Raw genomic sequence first — 24,746 nt, 5'->3', positions numbered from 1 at the left:
GAACAAATGAGCGAATGGACTAATGAATGAACGAATGAATGGATATATGTATATATGGTTGTACATATTTATTACTCATTTATTTATTTATTTATTTTACTTGTACATTTCTATCCTACTTATTTTATTTTGTTGGTATGTTTGGTTCTGTTCTCTGTCTCCCCCTTTTAGACTGTGAGCCCACTGTTGGGTAGGGACTGTCTCTATGTGATGCCAACTTGTACTTCCCAAGCGCTTAGTACAGTGCTCTGCACATAGTAAGCGCTCAATAAATACGATTGATTGATTGATTGATTGATAAACGAGCGGACGCGTGGGTCCCCTTCCCCACGCCGCCCGTCCGCCTGCCAGGTGGCAGTTCGGCCCTCCGACGTGCAGGGGGCGCCCATCCGCCCCCGAGAGGCGGGCGAGCGCGCGCATGCGCGGGAGGGGCGCGGCTCGCCGGGGGTGGGCCAAGATGTCGGCGCGCGGGCGTCCGGGCGGCGGGGCCCGGCGCTGAGGGGAGGCCGTCGGCGCGCGGAGCATGACGGGGGGGGGCGCCGGCCGCGGCGGCGGCGTGGTGGCGGTGGGTGCGCGCGCTGCTGGGGCTGTGCCGCGCGCTGCTGGTCTGGCTGCGCGCGGGGCCCGGCCGCCTCGGCGGGGCGGGCCCGGGGAGGGTCCGGGGCCCCCGCGCCCTGAGGCGGCTGTGGCGAGGCCCCCGTCGGCGCCGCCCCCCCTCGCCGCCGCCGCCGGCGCGGCCCCCGTCCCGCCTGCCCGTGCACGTGGGCCTGCTGGTGGCCGCCGACGAGGAGCCCGGCCTCCCGGACCTGGCTGGCCTCGTCGTCTGGTGCCTGGCCGTCGGCATCTCCTACGTCAGCGTCTACGACCACCACGGTGAGCGGACGGGCCCCTCCCTCCCTCCCTCCCTCCGTCGGACGCACTCAACGCTTATAATAATAATAACGGCGTGTATGGAGCGCTTACTATGTGCAAAGACTGAGCCCAGACCCGCCTTACCTCCTCACTACTACTGCTGCTAATAATAATGATGGCATTTATTAAGCGCTCACTATGTGCAAAGCGCCGTTCTAAGCGCTGAGGTAGATTAAGCGCCATGTGCAAAGACTGAGCCCAGAACCTCTTTCCTCTCCCCCCTCCCCCCGCCTTACCTCCTTAATAATAATAATGATAATAATAATGGCATTTGCTAAGCGCTCACTATGGGCAAAACACCGCTCTAAGCGCTGAGCTAGATTAAGCGCTTACTATGTGCAAAGACTGAGCCCAGACCCGCCTTCCTCCCCCCTCCCCCCTGCCTTACCTCCTTACTACTACTACTAATAATAATGGCATCTATTAAGCGCTTACTATGTGCAAAGACTGAGCCCAGACCCTCCTTCCTCCCCCCTCCCCCCTGCCTTACCTCCTTACTACTACTACTAATAATAATGGCATTTATTAAGCGCTTACTATGTGCAAAGCACCGTTCTAAGCGCTGAGGTAGATTAAGCGCTTACTATGTGCAAAAACTGAGCCCAGACCCGCCTTATCTCCTTACTACTACTACTAATAATAATGGCATTTATTAAGCGCTTACTATGTGCAAAGCACCGTTCTAAGAGCTAAGGCCGATTAAGCGCTTACTATGTGCAAAGACTGAGCCCAGAACCTCCTTCCTCTCCCCCTCCCCCTGCCTTACCTCCATAATAATAATAATAATGGCATTTATTAAGCGCTCACTATGGGCAAAGCACGGATCTAAGCGCTGAGGTAGATTAAGCGCTTACTATGTGCAAAGACTGAGCCCAGACCCGCCTTACCTCCTTACTACTACTACTACTAATGGCATTTATTAAGCGCTTACTATGGGCAAAGCACCGTTCTAAGCGCTGAGGTAGATTAAGCGCTTACTGTGTGCAAAGACTGAGCCCAGACCCTCCTTCCTCCCCCTTCCCGCTGCCTTACCTCCTTACTACTACTACTAATAATAATGGCATTTATTAAGCACTTACTATAGGCAAAGCACCGTTCTAAGCGCTGAGGTAGATTAAGCGCTTACTATGTGCAAAGACTGAGCCCAGACCCGCCTTACCTCCTTACTACTACTACTACTAATGGCATTTATTAAGCTCTTACTATGTCCAAAGCACCGTTCTAAGAGCTGAGGCCGATTAAGCGCTTACTATGTGCAAAGACTGAGCCCAGACCCTCCTTCCTTTCCCCCTCCCCCCGCCTTACCTCCATAATAATAATAATAATGGCATTTATTAAGCGCTCACTATGGGCAAAGCACCGTTCTAAGCTCTGAGGTAGATTAAGCGCTTACTATGTGCAAAGACTGAGCTCAGACCCTCCTTCCTCTCCCTCTCACCCCGCCTTACCTCCTTACTAATAATAATGGCATTTATTAAGTGCTTACAGTGGGCAAAGCACCGTTCTAAGCGCTGAGGTAGATTAAGCGCTTACTATGTGCAAAGACTGAGCCCAGACCCTCCTTCCTCTCCCCCTCCCCCTGCCTTACCTCCTTACTACTACTACTAATAATCAATCAATCAATCAGTCGTATTTATTGAGCACTTACTGGGTGCAGAGCACTGTACTAAGCGCTTGGAAAGTACAAGTTGGCAACATATAGAGACAGTCCCTACCCAACAGTGGGCTCACATTTTGCACGGTACCTGTCCAGAAGTGAAAGGGGCTCGGCTAATTTAGTTTAAAAGATTTCATCTACCCTTTGAATGAGGCCAGTGGGCAACATAATAATAATAATGGCATTTATTAAGCGCTTACTATGAGCAAAGCACTGTTCTAAGTGCTGAGGTAGATTAAGCGCTTACTATGTGCAAAGACTGAGCCCAGACCCTCCTTCCTCTCCCCCTCCCCCGCCTTACCTCCTTAATAATAATAATAATAATGGCATTTACTAAGCGCTTACTATGGGCAAAGTACCGTTCTAAGCGCTGAGGTAGATTAACCGCTTACTATGTGCAAGGACTGAGCCCAGACCCTCCTTTCTCTCCCCCTCCCCCCCGCCTTACCTCCTTACTACTACTACTAATAATAATAATGACATTTATTAAGTGCTTACTATGTGCAAAGCACTGTTCTAAGCGCTGAGGTAGATTAAGCGCTTACTATGTGCAAAGACTGAGCCCAGACCCTCCTTCCTCTCCCCCTCCCCCTGCCTTACCCCCATGATAATAATAATAATGGCATTTATTAAGCGCTTACTATGTGTCAAGCACTGTTCTAAGCGCTGAGGTAGATACAAGGTCATCAGGTTGTCCCCCGTGGGGGCTCACAGTCTCAACCCCCATTTTACAGACGAGGGAACTGAGGCCCAGAGAAGTAAAGTGACTTGCCCAGAGTCACCCAGCTGGCAATTGGCGGAGCCGGGATTTGAACCCATGTCCTCTGACTCCAAAGCCCGGGCTCTTTCCACTGAGCCACGCTGCTTCCTTCCCCTCCCCACAGCACCTGTATATATGTTTGTACGTATTTATTTTACCTGTACATAAGTGTGGCTCAGTAGGAAGAGCCCGAGCTTTGGAGTCAGAGGTCATGGGTTCAAATCCCGGCTCCGCCAATTGTCAGCTGTGTGACTTTGGGCAAGTCACTTCACTTCCCTGGGCCTCAGTTACCTCATCTGTAAAATGGGAGTGAAGACTGTGAGCCCCCCGTGGGACAACCTGATCACCTTGTAACCTCCCCAGCACTTAGAACAGTGCTTTGCACATAGTAAGCACTTAATAAATGCCATTATTATTATTATTATTATTATTTCTCTATTTATCTTGTACATAAGTGTGGCTCAGTAGGAAGAGCCTGGGCTTTGGAGTCAGAGGTCATGGGTTCAAATCCCAGCTCTGCTGCTTGTCAGCTGTGTGACTTCGGGCAAGTCACTTAACTTCTCTGGGCCTCAGTTACCTCATCCCTAAAATGGGGATGAAGACTGTGAGCCCCCCGTGAGACAACCTGATCCCCTTGAAACCTCCCCAGCGCTTAGAACAGTGCTTTGCACATAGTAAGTGCTTAATAAATGCCATCATTATTATTATTATTTATTCTATTCTATTCTCCCCCTCATCCCCATCCCCCCGCCTTACCTCCTTCCCCTCCCCACAGCACCTGTATATATATATATATATATATATATGTTTGTGCATATTTATTACTCTACTCATACATTACTCTACTTTACTCATACATATTGATTCTATTTATTTTATTTTGTTAATATGTTTTGTGTTGTTGTCTGTCTCCCTCTTCTAGACTGTGAGCCCGCTGTTGGGTAGGGACCGTCTTTATATGTTGCCAACTTGTACTTCCCAAGCGCTTAGTACAGAGCTCTGCACACCGTAAGCGCTCAATAAATACGATTGAATGAATGAATGCAAAGTACTATTCTAAGCGCTGGCTCCCGGGCTCTGCTGCTCATCACCTGTGGGCGACTTGGAGCCAGTCACTTCCCTTCTCTGTGCCTCAGTTCTCTCATCTGTAAAATGGGGATGAAGACTGTGAGCCCCCCGTGGGACAGCCTGATCACCTTGTATCTACCCCAGCGCTTAGAGCAGTGCTTGGCACATAGTAAGCATTTAGCCGTTATCCTAATCCTCCTCGACCTCTCAGCCACATTGGACACTGTGAACCATCCCCTTCTCCTCAACACGCTATTCAGTCGTATGTATTGAGCGCTTACTGTGTGCAGAGCACTGTACTAAGCGCTTGGGAAGTACAAGTTGGCAACATATAAAGACGGTCCCTACCCACCAACGCACTCACAGTCTGGAAGGCTTCACAGACTCCGTCCTCTCCTGGTTCTCCTCTTATCTCTCTGGCCGTTCATTCTCAGTCTCCTTTCGGGGTTCCTCCTCCCCCTCCCTTCCCCATACTGTAAGGGGTTCCTCAAGGGTCAGTTCTTGGTCCCCTTCTGTTCTCTAACTACACTCACTCCCTTGGTGACCTCATTCGCTCCCACGGCTTCAACTATCATCTCTACGCTGATGACACCCAAATCTACATCTCCGCCCCTGCTCTCTCTCCCACCCTTCAGGCTCGGGTCTCTTCCTGCCTTCAGGACATCTCCATCTGGATGTCTGCCCACCATCTAAAACTCAATGTGTCCAAGACTGAATTCCTTATCTTCCCTCCCAAACCCTGCCTGCTCCCTGACTTTCCCATCACTTTTGATGGCACTACCATCCTTCCCGTCTCACAAGCCCGCAACCTTGGTGTCATCCTCAACTCCGCTCTCTCGTTCACCCCTCACATCCAATCTGTCACCAAAACCTGCCGGTCTCACCTCCGCAACATCACCAAAATCCGCCCTTTCCTTTCCATCCAAATCGCTACCTTGCTGGTTCAGTCTCTCATCTTATCCCAACTGGATTACTGCATCAGCCTCCTCTCTGCTCTCCCATCCTCCTGTCTCTCCCCCCTTCAGTCTATACTTCACACTGCTGCCCGGATCATCTTTGTGCAGAAACGCTCTGGGCATGTCACTCCCCTCCTCAAAAATCTCCAGTGGCTGCCTGTCAACCTACGCATCAAGCAAAAACTCCTCACTCTCAGCTTCAAGGCTGTCCATCACCTCGCCCCCTCCTACCTCACCTCCCTTCTCTCCTTCTCCAGCCCAGCCCGCACCCTCCGCTCCTGTGCCACTAACCTCACTGTACCTCATTCTCGCCTGTCCCGCCATCGACCCCTGGCCCACGTCCTCCCCCTGGCCTGGAATGCCCTTCCTCCGCACATCCGCCAAGCTAGCTCTCTTCCTCCCTTCAAAGCCCTACTGAGAGCTCACCTTCTCCAGGAGGCCTTCCCAGACTGAGCCCCCTTTTTCCTCTCCTCCTTCCCATCCCCCCCGCCCTACCTCCTTCCCCTCCCCACAGCACCTGTATATATGTTTGCACAGATTTATTACTCTATTTTACTTGTACATATTTACTGTTCTATTCATTTTGTTAATGATGTGCATCTAGCTTTATTTCTATTTGTTCTGACGACTTGACACCTGTCCACATGTTTTGTTTTGTTGTCTGTCTCCCCCTTCTAGACTGTGAGCCTGTTGTTGGGTAAGGACCGTCTCCGTATGTTGCCAAGTTGTACTTCCCAAGTGCCTAGTACAGTGCTCTGCACACAGTAAGCACTCAATAAATACGATTGAATGAATGAATAAATGTTATTATTCTGCGTGCCTCCGTGATATCTGTCAAATGGGGATGAAGACTGTGAGCCTCACATGGGACACCTGATCACCTCAGCACTGTTCTAAGCACTGGGGGGGATACAAGGTGATCAGGTTGTCCCACGTGGGGCTCACAGTCTTCATCTCCATTTTACAGATGAGGTCACTGAGGCCCAGAGAAGTGAAGTGACATACCCAAAGTCACACAGCAGACAAGTGGCAGAGCTGGGATTAGAACCCACCACCTCTGACTGCCAAGCCCAGGCTCTTTCTTCTGAGCCACGCTGTAAGGTCGCCGTGGGCAGGGAATGGGCCTGTTATATTGGATTGTACTCTCCCAAGCGCTTACGACAGTGCTCTGCACCCAGGAAGTGCTGAATAAATAGGAATGATTGAATGGATATTTGTAAAATTGCTGTGGGCAGGGAGTGTGTCTGTTTCATGTAGTACTGTCTTCTCCCAAGTGCTTAGTGCAGTGTTCCACACACAGGAAATACTCAGAAAATACGACTGAATGAAGGGGAATATGTAAGGTCACTGTGGGCAGGGAATGTGCATGTTATACTGTCGTATTGTACTCTCCCAAGCGCTTAGTGCAGTGCTCCACCCACAGTAAGTGCTCAGTAAATAGGAATGAATAAAGGGGTATTTTTAAAGTTGCTGTTGGCAGGAATGTGTCTGTTAGATTGTACTAAAAGCCCAAGCGTTTAGTGCAGCGCTCCGCACGCAGTACGTGCTCAGTAAATACGATCGAATGAAGGGATAGATGTAAGGTCGCTGTGAGCAGGGAATGTGTCTGTTTATTGTTGAAGTGTACTCTCCCAAGCGCTTAGTACAGTGCTGCGCACACAGGAAGTGCTCAGTAAATAAGAATGAATGAAGGGGGGTCTGTAAGGTCCCTGTGGGCAGGGAATGGGCTTGTTTATTGTCATATTGTATTCTCCCAAGCACTTAGTACAGTGCTCTGCAAATAGAAAGTGCTCAGTAAGTTTGAATGAATGGGTGTCTATAAGGTCACCAAAGAGCTTAGTACAGTGCTCTGCACACAATAAGGGCTCAGTAAATCCAACTGAATGAATGAATGGGTTTTGGCAAGTCTCTGTGGGCAGGGAATGTTTCTGTTTATTGTTCAAGTGTACTCTCCCAGCCGCTTAGTACAGTACTCTGCACACAGGAAGTGCTCAGTAAATATGAATGAGTGAATATTTGTAAAGTCGCTGTGGGGAGGGAATGTGCCTGTTATATTGTCATCTTGTACTCTGTCAAGCGCTTAGTACAGTGCTCCACACACAGTAAGTGCCTAGTAAATATGAATGAATGGGTGTTTGTAAGCTTGTTGTGGGCGGGGAATGTGTCTGTTTATTGTTGTCGTGTACTCTCCCAAGCACTCAGTACAGTGCTCTGCACACAGTAAGAGTTACTTGTACATATTTGCTATTCTATTTATTTTGCTAATGATGTGCATCTAGCTTTACTTCTATTTATTCTGATGACTTGACACCTGCCCATATGTTTTGTTTTGTTGTCTGTCTCCCCCTTCTAGACTGTGAGCCCGTTGTTGGGTAGGCACCGTCTCTATATGTTGCTGACTTGTACTTCCCAAGCGCTTAGTACAGTGCTCTGCACACAGTAAGCGCTCAGTAAATGCGATTGAATAAATGAATGAAATGCAATCGAATGAATGAATGGGTATTTGTAAGTTCACTCTGGACAGGCAGTGTGTTTTAGTGTCATATTGTAGTTTCCCAAGTGCTCAGTACAGTGCTCCGCTGTACAGTACAGCACAATACAGTACAGTAAGTGCTCAATAAATATACAATTGAGTGAATCATCGTCATCAATCGTATTTATTGAGCGCTTACTGTGTGCAGAGCACTGTACTAAGCGCTTGGGAAGTACAAGTTGGCAACATATAGAGACAGTCCCTACCCAACAGTGGGCTCACCTGAATGGGTATTTGTAAGTTTACTGTGGACAGGGAATGTGTCTGTTATATTGTCGTATACAAGACTCTCCCAAGCACTTGGTTCACTGCTCTGCACACAGTAAGAGCTCAATAATAATAATAATAATTATTATTATCTATGGTATTTTTTAAGTGCTTGTAATGTGTCAGGCATTGTACGATGCATTGGGGGGGGTATACAGGCAAATCAGGTTGGACATGGTCCCTTGTCCCATGTGGGGCTCACAGTCTCAATCCCCATTTTGCAGAACTGGGAACTGAGGCCCAGAGAACTGAAGCGACTTGCCCAAGGTCACAGTCGAGAAGGGGTGGAGCCGGGATCAGAACCCACAGCCTTCTGACTCGATCCACTACGCCACGCTGCTTTCTCTGCTACGATTGCCCGGCTGACTGAACAGCAGAAGCACTGTGCTAAGCGCAAGAATAGCTACCTGTTAGTCACATCAGCCGGGGTGTAGGTGGCCGCAGGGGAGGCAGGTGGAAGAAACGGGGTGACTGAGGTCGTGGGGAGACGTGCAGAGGCCTCCGGTGCCAGGCATAGAGGGGTGCCAGGAGGAAGGGTCTGCAGCCGGCGGCTGCCAGCCACGCCTGTGCCGGCTCTTGTCGCCCAGCACCAAGCTCGCAGGGCTGGGAAGGGCAGGGGAATGTGGAGCGCGGGCTTGCCCAAAGAAGGAAGACTAGGTCCTGCCCCGCAGCGAGTCGCGCCTCTAGTTGGACAAGTCACGGGGGGATCATTTGCCGGTCCTGGACATCCTAACGGGTCTGTGCCATGTTCTCAATCATTCATTCATTTATTCAGTTGTATGGAGCGCTTGGTGTGTGCAGAGCATTATGCTGGATGCTTGGGAGGGTGTAGTATCACAGTAAACAGACACGCTCCCTTCCCACAATGAACCTCCTGCCCTGGCTACTTGCCTGAGCTGGTTCTAGAGATTGTGGTGCCAAGCCAGTTCATTCAAGGGAGAGAGTAATAAATAAACATATTATTACTCTATTTATTTATTTATTTTACTTGTACATTTCTATCCTATTTATTTTATTTTGTTGGTATGTTTGGTTCTGTTCTCTGTCTCCCCCTTTTAGACTGTGAGCCCACTGTTGGGTAGGGACTGTCTCTATGTGTTGCCAATTTGTACTTCCCAACTGCTTAGTACAGTGCTCTGCACATAGTAAGCGCTCAATAAATACGATTGATTGATTGATTGATTGATTGAGAGAGAGAAAATATGAATATATTCATTCATTCAGTCAATCGTATTTATTGAGCACTTACCGTGTGCGGAGCACTGTACTAAGCGCATGGGAAGTACAAGTTGGGAACATGTGGAGACGGGCCCTCTGCAGAAAGAAGGAACCGTTCAGGGTAATAGTAATAATTATGGTACTCATTAAGCTCCTCTTATGTGCCATGCACTGTGCTGAGTGTGGGGTGGATAAAACCACTTGGGTTGGACACAGTCCCATGTGGGGCTCACAGTCAATCAATCAATCAGTCAGTCGTATTTATTGAGCACTTACTGTGTGCAGAGCACTGTACTAAGCGCTTGGGAAGCACAAGTTGGCAACACAGAGAGACGGTCCCTACCCAACAGTGGGCTCGCAGTCTAAAAGGGGGAGACAGACAACGAAACAAAACATACTAACAAAATAAAATAAATAGAATAGATATGCACAATTTTAGACTGTGAGCCCACTATTCGGTAGGGACCGTCTCCATATGTTGCCAACTTGTTCTTCCCAAGCGCCTAGTACAGTGCTCTGCACACAGTAAGCGCTCAACAAATACGATTGATGATGATGATGAAGCACAAGTAAAATAAATAGAGTAATAAACATGGACAAACATCTACAGACGAGGGAACCGAGGCCCAGAGAAGTGAAGGGACTTGTCCAAGGTCACGCAGCAGACTGAGAACCCCTGACCTTCTGATTCCCAGGCCCGGGCTCTATCCACCATGCCACGCTGCTTCTCTGACAAGGGTACAGTGCAAGCATAGCGTTAGAACTCCCGCCTCTTCAACTCCTCAGCGGGGTGGGGACTCCATACTGAACTGTCCTTCTCTGATGACCCTGGCCCCCATGGTAACATTTTAACAGGCTTGTTTAGCAGCGTCCAGGAGAAAACAGTTGAACAATCCAGGCAGGATTACTAGAGAACATATGACTTTGCATCATTCGGACGGCTTTCCTCTAGGAAAGGAGGAGGGGGAGAGGCAGGTCTGAGGCATCAGGCAGAAATAGCTTCTTTAGACTGTCTAAAAATAAAGCCCGCTGATCTTGAGAGGATTCTCTTCTAGTAGGGTAATAATAATAATAATAATGGTATTTGTTAAGTGCTTATTATGTACCAGGCACTATACCAAGCCCTGGGTTGATCCAAGCAAATTGGGTAGGTGGGATCTGTGTTGCCTCTAAAAAAAATTGACCCTCTGACATGGCCTGTATGCATACCCTGTAAATGTAGACTGTACGTAGATATTAAGATGAAGAGTGCATGTAGTGTTACCCAACCACTATCGCTATAATCAATTTCGTCTTGCAAGTTCTTGGTCCTCAAGGCTCAGGACTAAGATCAGTCCCTTATCCTTGAAGGGAGACTCCCATCATCCTCTGATATTCAGATAGTAATAATTATGGTACTCGTTAAGCACTTGCTGTGTGCCAAGCCCTGTTCCAAGCGCAGGGGTAGATAGAAGGTAGTCAGGTTGGACACAGTCCCTGTCCCACATAGGGCTCACTCTTGATAGCCGTTGTACAGAGGAGGTAACTGAGGCCCAGACAATCAATCAATCAATCAGTCAATCAGTGGTATTTATTGAGCGCTTACTGTGTGCAGAGCACTGTACTAAGCGCTTGGGAAGTACAAGTTGGCAACATATAGAGACAGTCCCTACCCAACAGTGGGCTCACAGTCTAAAAGGGGGAGACAGAGAACAAGAGAAGTTAAATCATCAATCGTATTTATTGAGCGCTTACTATGTGCAGAGCACTGTACTAAGCGCACTTGCCCAAGGGCACACAGCAGATATGGGGCGGCGCCAGGATTAGAACCCAGGTCTTTCCGACTCCCCGGACCGTGTTCTGCCCACTAAGCCACACTGCCCCTCATCTGGTATGTGTGAGTTTTTAATGGATTCAAGAGTTCCGTTAATCTACATAATTTACAGACAAGTTGTCAATATTGGGGAGAGGGTGCCAATCTTTGAATGGGCTTTAACGTGATTGGGAGTAATTTTAGATGTCATTTTGAAAAGTTCTCCCATTCTACTGTTATTTTTGGGTACCAATGTTTGGGGGAAGAAAATGGAGGCTGTTCCATTTGTGCTGCTGTCAGCTCTTTATAAAGATCATGTTCCTTTATTTCTTCTGTTCAACAGAGAACTTTACTGCAGATTGATTTTTAGATTGGGAAAGTCTGGAAGCTTCCGGGCCTAGCTGAAGTGCTACTTTGGCCAGGAAGTCAGGAAGATTTGAGTTCTGATCCCGGCTCCACCACGTGACTGCTCTGTGCCCTTGGGCAAGTCGCTTAACTTCTCTGTGCCTCGGTTACCTCATCTGTAAAATGAGGATTAAGACTAAGAGCCCCATATGGGACAGGGACCACGTCCCACTCGATTTGCTCATATCCACCCTGGCGCTAGGAACAGTGCCTGGCACAGAGTAAGCCCTTAACAAATACCACAATTACAATTACTTTCCAGTTTAATATCTACTTCCGTCTGTTCCTTATTGCTTATTTGCATTAGAAAATCTCAAGGGGAGTGTAAAAATTTGTATGCATACAAATGGTAGATACTATCTCACTATCATTTCTATCGGGTTAGATTGTACTCAGACTTCGCTCTTCTCATACCATTGATTGATTGATTAGCTGCCTAGAAAGCTGCCTAGAAGAGGGCCCTTAGGCTCCGTGGGCATCACAACCCTCAGTTAAGGTGCATTTCTGAGTACAGCTTTAGTTTTGAGGGTGATGGCTAGTTGTGCCCCCAAAATGAAGACAGCAAAAGCTTTTTTGTGTGCTGTGTTGCACTCAAGTAGTTACTCAAAGGTCTAAGATTGAGCAAGTTTTTGCTAGAGCGTATAGCACTTTCTAGGGAAGGGGTCTCTTCTCCACCCTCCAAGCTGCATCATAAAAGAAATAAGATTGTTGTATTGTACTCTCCAAGGGCTTAGTACCGTGCTCTTCTCACAGTAAGCCCTCAATAAATATGATTGAATGAAAGAATGAATGAAATAACTCACCCACAACAAGAGTTTTAAAGGTTTTTGTGGCTCATCTCTGCTTTTGGAATCAGCCCTGCTGCTGAGGAGTTAAAAAAAAATAGCTACATGTAAGCCTTTGAGGAAACTTCTTCCAGCTGGAATTGGAAAACAATTTTTCCTTTGTAAAGTTCTGAATAATTTCATGTGGAGAAGAGCTGATAAACTAATACACTTCATAAATCACAATATTTAAAGCAGATGGGAAGAGTTCAACATTTCAGAAGTAGTGTCTCTCTGACATCTCTCCTGTCTCCAACAGCGTGTGCTGACTGCAGTTGGCATTATGATTCCACAGGAATAATTAAGATACTCTCTGCCTACAAGAAGCACTCAATAATTACCATCGATTGATTGTGTTTTAGAAGATAATCTTCAGAATCAGGTCTCCCCTGCAGAGAGCAAATCCAGAAGACTGCAGTAAACTGAATTGAATCCACTGCTTCCTAAAATGTCATTATCATCATCAGTGGTATTTGTTGAGCACTTAATAAATGCACCGTATAAAGTGATTGGGAGAGTACAATACAGCAGAGTTGGTAGACACACTCCCTGCTCCCAAGGAGCTTACGGTCTAGGTATCACAGTGCAATATCTGTGCATCAAAGCCCCTAACTAGGGAGGGAGGAATGGGGAATGGGGAATGGGACGGGACACACATAATTAAGGGAGTCAGCTAGTTGAAAGAGCACAGACCCTGCAGTCAGAAGGACTTGGATTCTAATCTCGGCTCCACCGTTTGTCTGCTGTGTGACCGTGGGCAAGTCACTTCACCTCTCTGTGCCTCATTTATCTCATCTGTAAAATGGGGATTAAGACTGTGAGCCCCGTGTGGGTTATGGACTGTGTCCCTCCTGATTAGCATGTGTCTACCCCAGTGCTTACAACAGTTTCTGACACATAGTAAGCACTTAATTACCATTTAAAGAAGTTGAGCCATTCTTTGCTTTGGTGCAATGCCAGTGAATCCCATTTGCAAGCAGAATTTCAGTCAAGTATTGGTTGAAAAGTCTGTGGCTTTTATTGTGGTACGAAACTTGGAAATGGAGGGGAGAGAAGAGGACAGAGCATCAATGGAAAGGGTATATTTTTTATGGTACTTGTTAAATGCTAATGTGGTGCCAAGAGCTGGTGTAGATTCAAGATAATCAGGTTGGACACCATCCCTATCCCATCATTCATTCATTCATTCAATCATATTTATTGAGCGCTTACTATGTGCAGAGCACTGTACTAAGTGCTTGGGAAGTCCAAGTCGGCAACATATAGAGACGGTCCCTACCCCACAATGGGCTCACAGTCTAGAAGGGGGAGACAGACAGACAACAAAACAAAACATGTAGACATGTCAAGTTGTCAGCACAAATACAGTTAAAGATACATGCACATCATTAACAAAATTAATGGAATAGTAAATATGTACAAGTAAAATAGAGTAATAAATCTGTACGAATATATATACAGGTGCTGTGGGAAGGGGAAGGAGGTATGGCAGTAGGAGGTAGATGGGGAGGAGGAGAGGAAAAAGGGGGCTCAGTCTGGAAAGGCCTCCTGGAGGAGGTGAGGTCTCAGTAGGGCTTTGAAGGGAGGAAGAGAGCTAGTTTGGTGGATGTGTGGAGGGAGGGCATTCCAGGCCAGGGGTCGACACAGGCGAGAACAAGGCACGTTCATTCATTCAGTTGTATCTATTGAGCTCTTATTGTGTGCAGAGCACTGTACTAAGTGCTTGGGAAGTAGAAGTTGGCAACATATAGAGACGGTCCCTGCCCAACAACAGGCTCACAGTGAGGAGGTTAGCAGCAGAGGAGCGGAGGGTGCGGACTGGGCTGTAGGAGAGAAGGGAGGTGAGGTAGGAGGGGGCGAGGGGATGGACAGCCTTGAAGCCGAGAATGAGGAGTTTTTGCTTGATTTGTAGGTTGACAGGCAAACACGGGATTTTTGAGGAGGGGAGTGACATGCCCAGAGCGTTTCTGTACAGAGGTAATCCGGGCAGCAGAGTGAAGTATAGACTGAAGTGGGGAGAGACAGGAGGATGGGAGAGCAGAGAGGAGGCTGATGCAGTAATCCAGTCACGTTCATGGGGCTCATAGTCTAGTAGGAGAAAGTCTGATTTACTCCCCATTTAACAGATGAGGAAACTGAGGCACAGATAAGTTCAGTGGCTCGCCCGAGGTCACGCAGAAAGCAGTTGGCAGAGCCAGGATTAGAACGCAGGTCCTCTGACTCCCCAGCCCTGTGCTGTTTCCACTAGGCCTCACTGCTTCCCTGTATGTTCAGGATAACTCCTCACCCTGGGCTTCAAGGCTGTCCATCACCTCGCCCCCTCCTACCTCACCTCCCTTCTCTCCTTCTCCAGCCCAGCCCGCACCCTCCACTCCTCTGCTGCTAATCTCCTCACCGTACCTCGCTCTCGCCTGTCCCGCCATCGACCCCCGGCCCACATCATCCCCCGGGCCTGGAATGCCCTCCCTCTGCCCATCCGCCAAGCTAGCTCTCTTCCTCCCTTCAAGGCCCTGCTGAGAGCTCACCTCCTCCAGGAGGCCTTCCCATACTGAGCCCCCTCCTTCCTCTCCCCCTCCACCCCTCTCTATCCTCCCTGCCTTACCTTCTTCCCCTCCCCACAGCACCTGTATATATGTATATATGGTTGTATGTATTTATTACTCTATTTATTTATTTTATTTGTACATATTTATTCTTATTTATTTTATTTTGTTAATATGTTTTGTGTTGTTCTCTGCCTCCCCCTTCTGGACTGTGAGCCCACTGTTGGGTAGGGACCGTCTCTATATGTTGCCAACTTGTACTTCCCAAGCGCTTAGTACAGTGCTCTGCACACAGTAAGCGCTCAATAAATACGAATGAATGAATGAATGAATAACTACTGCAAGTGATCTGACTGACTGAGGAAAGCAGGTCAGGTAGTGGTGTTCATCGGGAGGAGGACTTTCTTATCTCTGTCGCATTTGGCTCACCTCCTTGGCATTTTTCGTAATCTTCCTTGTACCTTTTGCTAACTGGAAAATCGGTCTCAATCTATGAACAGACTTTCATTGTTGTGTTGACACCACACAGGAAATAAAATGACTGGGTGGGGGAAGCGTGGCCCAAAATGGCTTAGTGTTTCTCCAAATACGATTCTGAGCACTTTGGCAGTTGGAGAAGCTTCAGTGCTTAAAGAGGCATGCTTTTATTGAGAAACGGGGCTTCCCTACACAGTTGCAGCAGAATTTGGGGGTGGGGGATGAGGGGGAAGGCTGTGGCTATTTCGAAGTATTTAAATCACCCTGTGAGTGTTTGCTGTACCAATTCAGCAGCAGCCTTCATTGTGTACAAAACACTACCCAGACCCTTTTCTCCCCAATTTACAAATGGAAAGTTAGAATCTGGAGGCAGGTGGAGTTGTTCTGACCTTACTTAAAGTAGCGGCGCTGGATTAGAACCACGATTCTTCCATTCCTTGCCGATTCCTGAGTACCCCCGGGGTTCCACGGGGCTTGTGTCGCACCAAAGCGGCTTTTCTTGGCTTGTGAAACTTGGCCCTGTTAGAGCGGCCCTGACCTCTCACACAGACAGGGAAGAGAGGTGGGAGGTGTATGGCAATAGTACAGGATTCCGAAGTGGGGGAAATGCAATGCTGTGCGTACAGTAAGTGCTCCATAAATGCGATTGATTGGTACTTACCGAATAGCGGCTGCCCAGTAGGTGACAGAGATAAAAGTAGACGACCTCTCCCTTGCCCTGGAGTTTTCAGTCTTATGGGGAAGACAAGTGGACACAAACTACCAAATGGACACTAGATAAACAGGTGAGAGTGTGATAAAAAAATATTAAGTAATTAAGTACTCCTGTGCACAAATGCAAATGACAGCAGCCAGTCAGGGCGGGCCTTTTGAAAGAGGTCATTCAATTGTATTTATCAAGCGCTTACTGTGTGCAGAGCACTGTAGTTAGTGAGAGTACAGCAATAAACAGCGCCCACAGTGAGCTTACAGTCTAACATATGAGCTTGTCTCCCCCACCCCCTGCCAGACTATAAGCTCGTTAGGGGTAAGGAACATGTCTGCTCATTGTGTTATGCCCTACCAAGCGCTTAGTGAAGTCCTGTGCACATAATAAGCACTCAGTGAATATGATTGATGGAGGGGATGGTAGACACTAAAATAAATCACGGATTATATACATAAATACCGTGAGGGTGAGGTGGCTGTCGGGTGCTTAACAAGTGCAGATCTACATGTAACGGCAGCACAGAAGGGAAAGGGAATAAGGGAAATGGGGGTTTAATTCATTCAATCATCTATTGAGCGCTTACTGTGTGCAGAGCACTGTACTAAGCGCTTGGGAAGTACAAGTCGGCAACATATAGAGACGATCCCTACCCAACAATGGGCTCATCTAGAAGGGGGAGACAGACAACAAAACCAAACATGTAGACAGGTGGCTCATCTTCATGGAGTTTGACACGTGGCCTAACTTGGCAAACCCCACAGCAGGATAGCACGGGTGATCACCTTCACAGACACCGTGACCCTACTCAAAGTGATAGAGGCTCAGCAGCGCCTTGATTAGTGCCGGATTCCAGATTTAGTTTCCAAAAAGGAGGCTGTTCTGCATTGCAATTTACCTTTTATTCTTTCAAAAACTGGTCTGCCAGCTTCTTAATATTTTCTTCATGCTGAGCCCAGAGTTCCTTGATCTGCTCAGGGAAGACCTCTTGGAGGAGGTAATAATAATGACATAAAAGTGCTTACTGTGTGCCAAGAACTGTACTAAGTGCTGGAGTGGATACAAGCAAATCGGGTCAGACACAGTCTTTGTCCCACATGGGGCTCCCAGTCTTAATCCCCATTTTTTTTATTTTTTTTTTTTACAGAATGTGGTAACTGAGGCCCAGAGAAGTTATGTGACTGGCCCAAGGTCACATAACAGAGAAGTGGCGGAGCTGGGATTAAAACCTAGGTGTCTCTGACTCCCAAGCCCGTGCTCTGTCCACAAGGCCAAGCTATTTCTCTGATTTTAAGAGGGTTTTGAAGGTGAGAGTGGAGGGTGGGAGGGTGTGTGGGGGGTCTGTCATATATGAGAAGCAGTGTGGTTTAGTGGAAAGAGCCCGGGCTTGGGAGTCAGAGTTCATGGGTTCTAATCCTGGCTCTGCCACGTCAGCTGTGTGGCTTTGGGCAAACTTCTCTGTGCCTCAGTTCCCTCATCTGTAAAATGGGGATGAAGACTGTGAGCACCGCGTGGGACAACCTGATTACCTTGTATCTGCCTCAGCGCTTAGAACAGTGCTTGGCACATAGTAAGCACTTAACAAATACCATTAATATATATGAAGGGGGAAGGAGCTCCGGGGGTGTGCGTGGGCAAGAGGTTGGCAGACAGGTTGAGATTGTGACTCAGTTGGTGTTAAAGGAGTCATTCATTCATTCAATCGTATTTATTGAGCACTTACTGTGTGCAGAGCACTGTACTAAGCACTTGGGAAGTACAAGTTGGCAACATATAGAGGCGGCCCCTACTCAATAAATATGAATGAATGAGATCAGCCGTGTAGAGGTGGTGGTTGTAGCTATGGGAATGAGTGGATCCCCCAAGGGAGTGGGTGTAGGTGGAGAATAGAAGGGAATCCAGTCTTGTTATAGTTGGTTGCAGTTTCCAGAAACTGGAGACAAGGCAGCAGGTGTGTAGTGTGTGTGCCGCCTGATGATCTACCGCTGTCTGGTGGGGCCGGTGATCCTGCCCTGCCTTGCCCCCTGGGCTCTGTGCCACTCAGTGGCCTCAGGACAGTAGGAGCTGGGAAGCCTGCAGGGGTGAAAGGACCCAGATCTGCTGATGTCAAGTCGAGAAGCAACGCCGTCTAGAGGGTAGAGCCCAGACCTGGGGGTTCGAAGGACCCCTGTACTAATCCCTGCTCTTCCTCTTGTCTGCTGTGTGATTTTCGGCAGATCACTTTACTTCTCGGTGCCTCAGTTGCCTCATCTGCAAAATGGGGATTAAGCCTGCGAGCCCCATGTGGGAGAGGGACCGTGCAATCGGATAAGCTTTGTCTACCCCAATGCTTAGTACAGTGTTCAGCACATAGTTTCCTAGGGTGGGCTATGGGGCAGAGGAGAGCCCTGTCTTCATGTGAGTCAGTCTGGTCCAATAGGAAGAACAAACGTCAAGGAGTCAGGAGGCCTGAGTTCTGGGCCAGCTCTGCCACTGGCGTGCTGGGTGACAAAGAGCAAATCTGTTCATTCTTCTCTGCCTCAGTTTTTTCATTTGTAAAATGGCAGTAATTATAGCTGCTTGTGTGGTGGATGATCTCATGCCTCATTCTCGCCTGTCCCGCCGTCGACCCCCGGCCCACGTCCTCCCCCTGGCCTCGAATGCCCTCCCTCCACACATCCGCCAAGCTAGCTCTCTTCCTACCTTTAAGGCCCTACTGAGAGCTCACCTCTTCCAGGAGGCCTTCCCAGACTGACCCCCCTCCTTCCTCCATCCCCCCGCCTTACCTCCTTCCCTTCCCAACAGCACCTGTATATATGTATATATGTTTGTACATATTTATTACTCTATTTATTTTACTTGTACATATTCTATTTATTCTGTTAATATGTTTTGTTCTCTGTCTCCCCCTTCTAGACTGTGAGCCCACTGTTGGGTAGGGACCGTCTCCATATGTTGCCAACTTGTACTTCCCAAGCGCTTAGTACAGTGCTGTGCACACAATAAGCGCTCAATAAATATGATTGAATGAATGAATTGAATGATCAGATGATATAATAGAAAAATGGGTGAGGCCAATCGACTTCACCCAACAAACTAAATCTATTAGGTAGCTCAGAGACTTTCAGCTTGATCTCTACTGGGCAAGTGTGCTCCAGTTCAAATGTGGGACCTAAGGTGGAAATTTCCCTTAAAAATGCATTTGGGCATCTGTCCCTTCGCACAGTCCCTACAGCTGTGAGAGTCGTAACACTGGACTAGATGACCCTTTGACTCAGTATGACATTGTTTGTGGCCTTGCAATTCTTATAAATGCCCAAAGGTAATCAAGTCAGACTCATTGCTATCAATCAGTCAGTGGTATTTACTGAGCAGTTACTCTGTATGAAGAAAAAGTATGGGGTAGTGGATAGAGCATGGGCCTAGGATTCAGAAGGTCATGGGTTCTAATCTTGACTCCACCACTTGTCTGCTGTGTGACCTTGAGCAGGTCACTTCATTTCTCTGTGCCTCGGTCATCTCATTTGTAAAATGGGGATTGAGATTGTGAGCCCCACTTGGGACAGGGACTCTGTCCAACTCAATTTGCCTGTATCCACCCCAGCACTTAGCACAGTGCCTGGCACGTAGTAAGCGCTTAACAAATATCAGCATCATCATATGTGGGTCATCCATGTCCTTATTTCTTTTATTGAAAGTACCGTTTCTTTTTTCTCTTCCCAGGTAATTTCTTGGTAGACCTAACTCAAAAATCAGATAAGATTGTAAAGTATTCTTAGCCCCAATTTTAATCCGCTGCCTCCCCTTTTCTCTTCTCCCAACAACAGTGGAATCTTTTTGAAAGTCTTATTCAATTTATTGGGACCCAAATTGAATTGTGGGGAAGTAAAAGAGATAAAACACCATAGCCATGTGCAAGGCTAAAACTGTGGGTGAACCCAGCAGATTGTCCCCGTACTATTGCATGTATGCAGGGGAAGAAAAATCAGGACACTTGCATTATTTTCTTCATTAAATGGGCTCTTACTGGATGTGTTCATATTTAAAATTGATGCAGTATGATCTGATGAATCGTATTTGATCCTGCCTGAAACTCATTTAGTTGATTAATAATTTGCTAGTACAGGAGAATAGAACACATGGAAAATCTAAATTTCTTAGGCATTCTGCACAAAATTTACATCCAGACTTTTACTACTTAGGCTGAAGCACTTGCCATAATCTGTCTTGGCTCCCATGCTGACCTCCCTTGCTCTGGTCTCTCCCTTCTCCAGTCCATACTTCACTCTGCTGCCCACATCATTTAAAAAAAAAAAAATCATTCTACACTTATCGTTCCATTCCTCAAAAACATCTAGTCGCTACCCACCCATTCCCACATCAAGCTCTGCAGCTCCTCGACAGTGACTCTAAGGCATTCAGTTCAATGCCCAGCGCTTAGTTCAGTGCTTGGCATGTATAAGCGTTTCCACGTACCTAACTCTCCTTATGCCTCATCCACTCCAACTCAGTCTGCATACTTCCCTCTTTCATTCATTCATTCATTCATTCATTCAATCGTATTGAGCGCTTACTGTGTGCAGAGCACTGTACTAAGCGCTTGGGAAGTACAAGTTGGCAACATATAGAGATGGTCCCTACCCAACAACAGGCTCACAGTCTAGAAGGGGGGAGACAGACAACAGAACAAAACATGTGGACAGGTGTCAAGTCGTCAGAACAAATAGAATTAAAGCTAGATGCGCATCATTAACAAAGATGCACATCGTTAACAATGATGCACATCATTAACAATACTGACCTAGTCAAGATTAGAACCCATGACCTTCTGAATCCTAGGGGAAGCAGCGTGGCTCAGTGGAAAAAGCCCAGGCTTTGGAGTCAGAGGTCATCGGTTCAAATCCCGGCTCCGCCACTTGTCAGCCGTGTGACTATGGGCAAGTCACTTCACTTCTCTGGGCCTCAGTTCCCTCATCTGTAAAATGGGGATTAAGACTGAGAGCCCCCCGTGGGACAACCTGATCACCTTGTAAACTCCCCAGCGCTTAGAACAGTGATTTACACATAGTAAGCGCTTAATAAATGCCGTCATTATTATTATATTACTCCTGTACCTTACTCATCTCTTTCACCAGCGACCCCCTCCTTCCTACCTGGAACCCTGTCCCCCTTCATCTCTGACAGACCACCACCCTCCCTATCTTCAAATCAATCTCTTAAGCACATTCTGTGTACACGTCACTGTCCTAAGCACCTGGGAGAGTACAGTCTAACAGTTGTTCAGAAGGAGTTTACGGTCTAGGTGGGGAGGCAGACATTAAAAGAAATTACGGGTCTATACATATGTGCTATGGGGCGGAGGGTGGGTGAAAAAGATGCAAACCCAAATGCAAGGGTGATGCAGAAAGGAGAGGCAGTAAGGGAAGCCTTAGGGAAGGGGTCTTGGGGCAGATGTGGTTTTAATAAGGTGTTGAAGGTTGGGAGAGTGATGTTCATTTGGACATAAAGAGGGAGGGAGACCTACTAAAATGATATCCAGGAAGCCTTCCCTGCCTAATCGCTCATATCTCATAGTGGGAAGCAGCATGGCCTAGTGGGTAGAGCCCAGGCCTGGAAGTCGGAAGGACCCGGGTTCTATTCCCGGCCCCACCACTTGTCTGCCGTGTGACCCTGGGCGAGTCACTTCTGAGCCTCGGTTACTTCAGCTGTAAAATGGGGATTAAGACTGTGAGCCCCATGTGATCAGGGACTGTGTCCATCCTGAGTAGCTTGTATCTGCCCCAGAGCTTAGAACAGTGCTTAGCACATTGTAAGCGTTTAAATGCCATCATCACCATCATCATTATTATTATTATCATCATCTCCCCATCGTGCTTTCTCTCTCTTCTGTTGACACCTAGGCACTTGAGTCCTTCCCCTTAAAGCACTTTGGTACTCACATCTCCCACAGCACTTACGGTACCTATCCTTATTCTCAGTTGCCCTCCCCTATCTGTAATTTATTTTAATTCTCGGCTTCCCTGCTTAGATTGTAAGCTCTTTGATGGCAAGGTTCTGTATTGCCATCTCCCAAGTGCTTAGCACAGTATTCTGCCCACAGTTAGCACTCAGTACTATTGATTGATCGATACATGTAAACACTGGTAAGTTATGCACTCCCGCTGTATCATGGACAACATTTTCTGAGCACCTCTTGTGGACAGAGCACTACCCTAGGCACTTGGGAACACATAATAATAACAGTTGTGATATTTGTTAACCACTTGGCATGTGCCCAGCATTATACTAAACGCCGGGGTAGATAATCAGGTCCCACGTGGGACTCACAGAGGAAGTAAGAGGGAGGACAGGTATTGAACCCCCATTTTGCAAGTGGGGGAACTGAGACACAGAAATGTTGCCCAGAGTCACACAGCAGGTGAGTGGTGGAGCTGCGATTGGAACCCAGGTCCTCTGATCCCAGACCTGGGCTCTATCCACTAGGCCACGTAGATAAAAGACAAAAGTAGACGATCTGTCCCTTGCCCTGGAGTTTTCAGTCTTATGGGAAAGACAAGTGGACACAAACTACCAAATATACAACAGGTAAAGGAGTGGGAGCGTAGCCAGGTGCACATGATAAACGAATATTAAGTAATTAATACACACAAATGCAAATGATAACCTATCAGGGAGGGCCTCTTGAAAGAGGTCATTTTTTAAAGAAGGCACTGAAGTTCGAAAAAGATTCATTCATTCAATCCATTTATTGAGCGCTTACTGTGTGCAGAGCACTGTACTAAGCACTTAGGGATAGGATGTCCAGGGGAAAGAGGCGAGCAGTGAGTTGGAAGAGTTGGAAGCAAGTTATAGTTAAGTGTGCATGGGAGGATTCACTCATTCAGTCGTACTTATTGAGTGCTTACTGTGTGCAGAGCGCTTGGGAAGTACAAGTCGGCAACATGTAGAGATGGACCCCACCCAACCATGGGCTCACAGTCTAGAAATCAAAGAGAGGGGTGCTTTTTGTCCCCCAGAAATGTTTCCTCCTTAAGAGATGGCATTTTATTTTCTGTTAGGTGCCAGTGCACTTTAACCCTGCTGTCACAATGGGTGAGTCATCGATGCCATGTGGCAACACTTCTCACCAGCCCTAACACCAGACTTGGTCCCTGGGAGAATTGAATTCCATTTCCGGCTCACTTGATGGCTGTACTCTAAACGTAGTCTCTGACTGGAATGTTTTTTGGACATTTGAGTGAAATAAATCATTCATTAAGAATTGTTATTTCTAAATGTTTCTATAGCATCCAAACCTGCCCCTTTCCACCCTGTCCTTCCCTTTCTGTTTTTCCCCTTTTAAAACCTTTTCATTTTGTAGGGGATTTTGTTAGAGGCAGGCACAAGGAATGGTACTTCTTGAGACACCCAGCCTCGGAGTCCTCATACTGGGGCTCCTGGCTCATTGTGGCATTCTGGACAATGATTGACCACAGACCATAAGCTCCTCCGGGGTATGCATGTTGTCTACTGACTGTATTGGACTTTCTCAAGTGCTTACTAGAATGCTCCGCACACCATAAAGGCTCAATAAATACCACTGATGTTGATTATTAGCTAATCCCTGGAAAAGATTAATGGATGCTTTTCATTTTAAAAGTCAAAGCAGCACCCTACCATCCACCCGGAGATTGGTGGGTTTACAGAGGCTCTGAAAACTGTAGACTCTAGACTGTAAGTTCGTTGTGGGTGGGTAATGTGTCTGTTATAGTGTATCCCAAGCACTTAGTACAGTGCTCTGCAACACAGTAAGCACTCAATAAATATGATGGAATGAATGAATGAATGAAGACTACCCTCTCTCTCGCTTCCCCCAGCTGGGTCTGCACAACCTAAACAAAATTGACTATGCGTGGGTTGAATTTTGCTCCAGGCGGACCATCCCAAAGGCTAATCCAAACCTCCAACTGGATTTTTTGGCTGGTCTGAGGCTTTCCATTGGACCTGTTGGCCCAGAGCAAGTCTTCCTCCTCATCGCCTCCCTAGGGGAGACCCAGCTCCCATTTCCTCATTTGCGTTCCAGAATAAGCTCGAATGAGAGTAACAATTCTAGCGCTGTAATATATGAAGATCGTCGTTATGATGGGAACTCTCTGTTGTACGCGCCTCTCCTCCGCAAGTTTTTATCGTCACCTGAGCCGTCAGGCCAAAGCTAGGGAGAAACCATGCCCTGGAGGGAGGAAGACATCACATGTGAGAAGTGCTGTTCCTGTAAAAGCCGCCGCCCTTCATGGGTGAGTCATAGACGTTGGTATTTGAATTTCAATATCTGGAGGTGATTGTGCAAAGGATCCTGATTCCTTGGAGCCCGGAGCCCTACTCTGTTGCGGAATCATTCATTCAGTCATATTTCATTCAATCACATTTTTTCCGATTGCTCCCCAATTTGCACCCCGAGGTTGTAGCGGGGAACGGACTAGCCCCCCACAAGCCATCTCGGCCCCCTGCGTTTTCAATGTCATTAATCTGTAGAAAGAACCCACTGAAGATACTTTGTGGAAATGCAGACCATTTCTTTGGAAGGGGGGCCCTGTCCCAGGGATTGCTTTCCCCTGTAGCAGAACTACTTGCTGTGGAGGGAGAATGGGGTCAAAGAAGCTGATGTAGGGG

The 24,746-nt window shown here is 47.5% G+C and overlaps 1 protein-coding gene across 1 annotated transcript in view; it reads left to right on the top strand.

Annotated features, from left to right (window-relative positions):
- Positions 1 to 533: 533 nt before the first annotated feature.
- NUS1 (NUS1 dehydrodolichyl diphosphate synthase subunit) overlaps positions 534 to 24,746 on the top strand; it is a gene marked incomplete at its 5' end in the record, with an annotated part of 50,516 nt that continues 26,303 nt past the window's right edge. The window contains one exon of the mRNA XM_038762636.1: positions 534 to 873. Coding sequence (XP_038618564.1) covers positions 534 to 873 — 340 coding nt within the window. The remainder of the gene's footprint in view (positions 874 to 24,746) is intronic.

Source organism: Tachyglossus aculeatus, chromosome 2, assembly GCF_015852505.1.
Source record: "Tachyglossus aculeatus isolate mTacAcu1 chromosome 2, mTacAcu1.pri, whole genome shotgun sequence".
Lineage (NCBI taxonomy): Eukaryota > Metazoa > Chordata > Mammalia > Monotremata > Tachyglossidae > Tachyglossus > Tachyglossus aculeatus.
The sequence above is the reverse complement of the archived record's forward strand: the minus strand, read 5'-3'. Positions and strand labels throughout refer to the sequence as shown.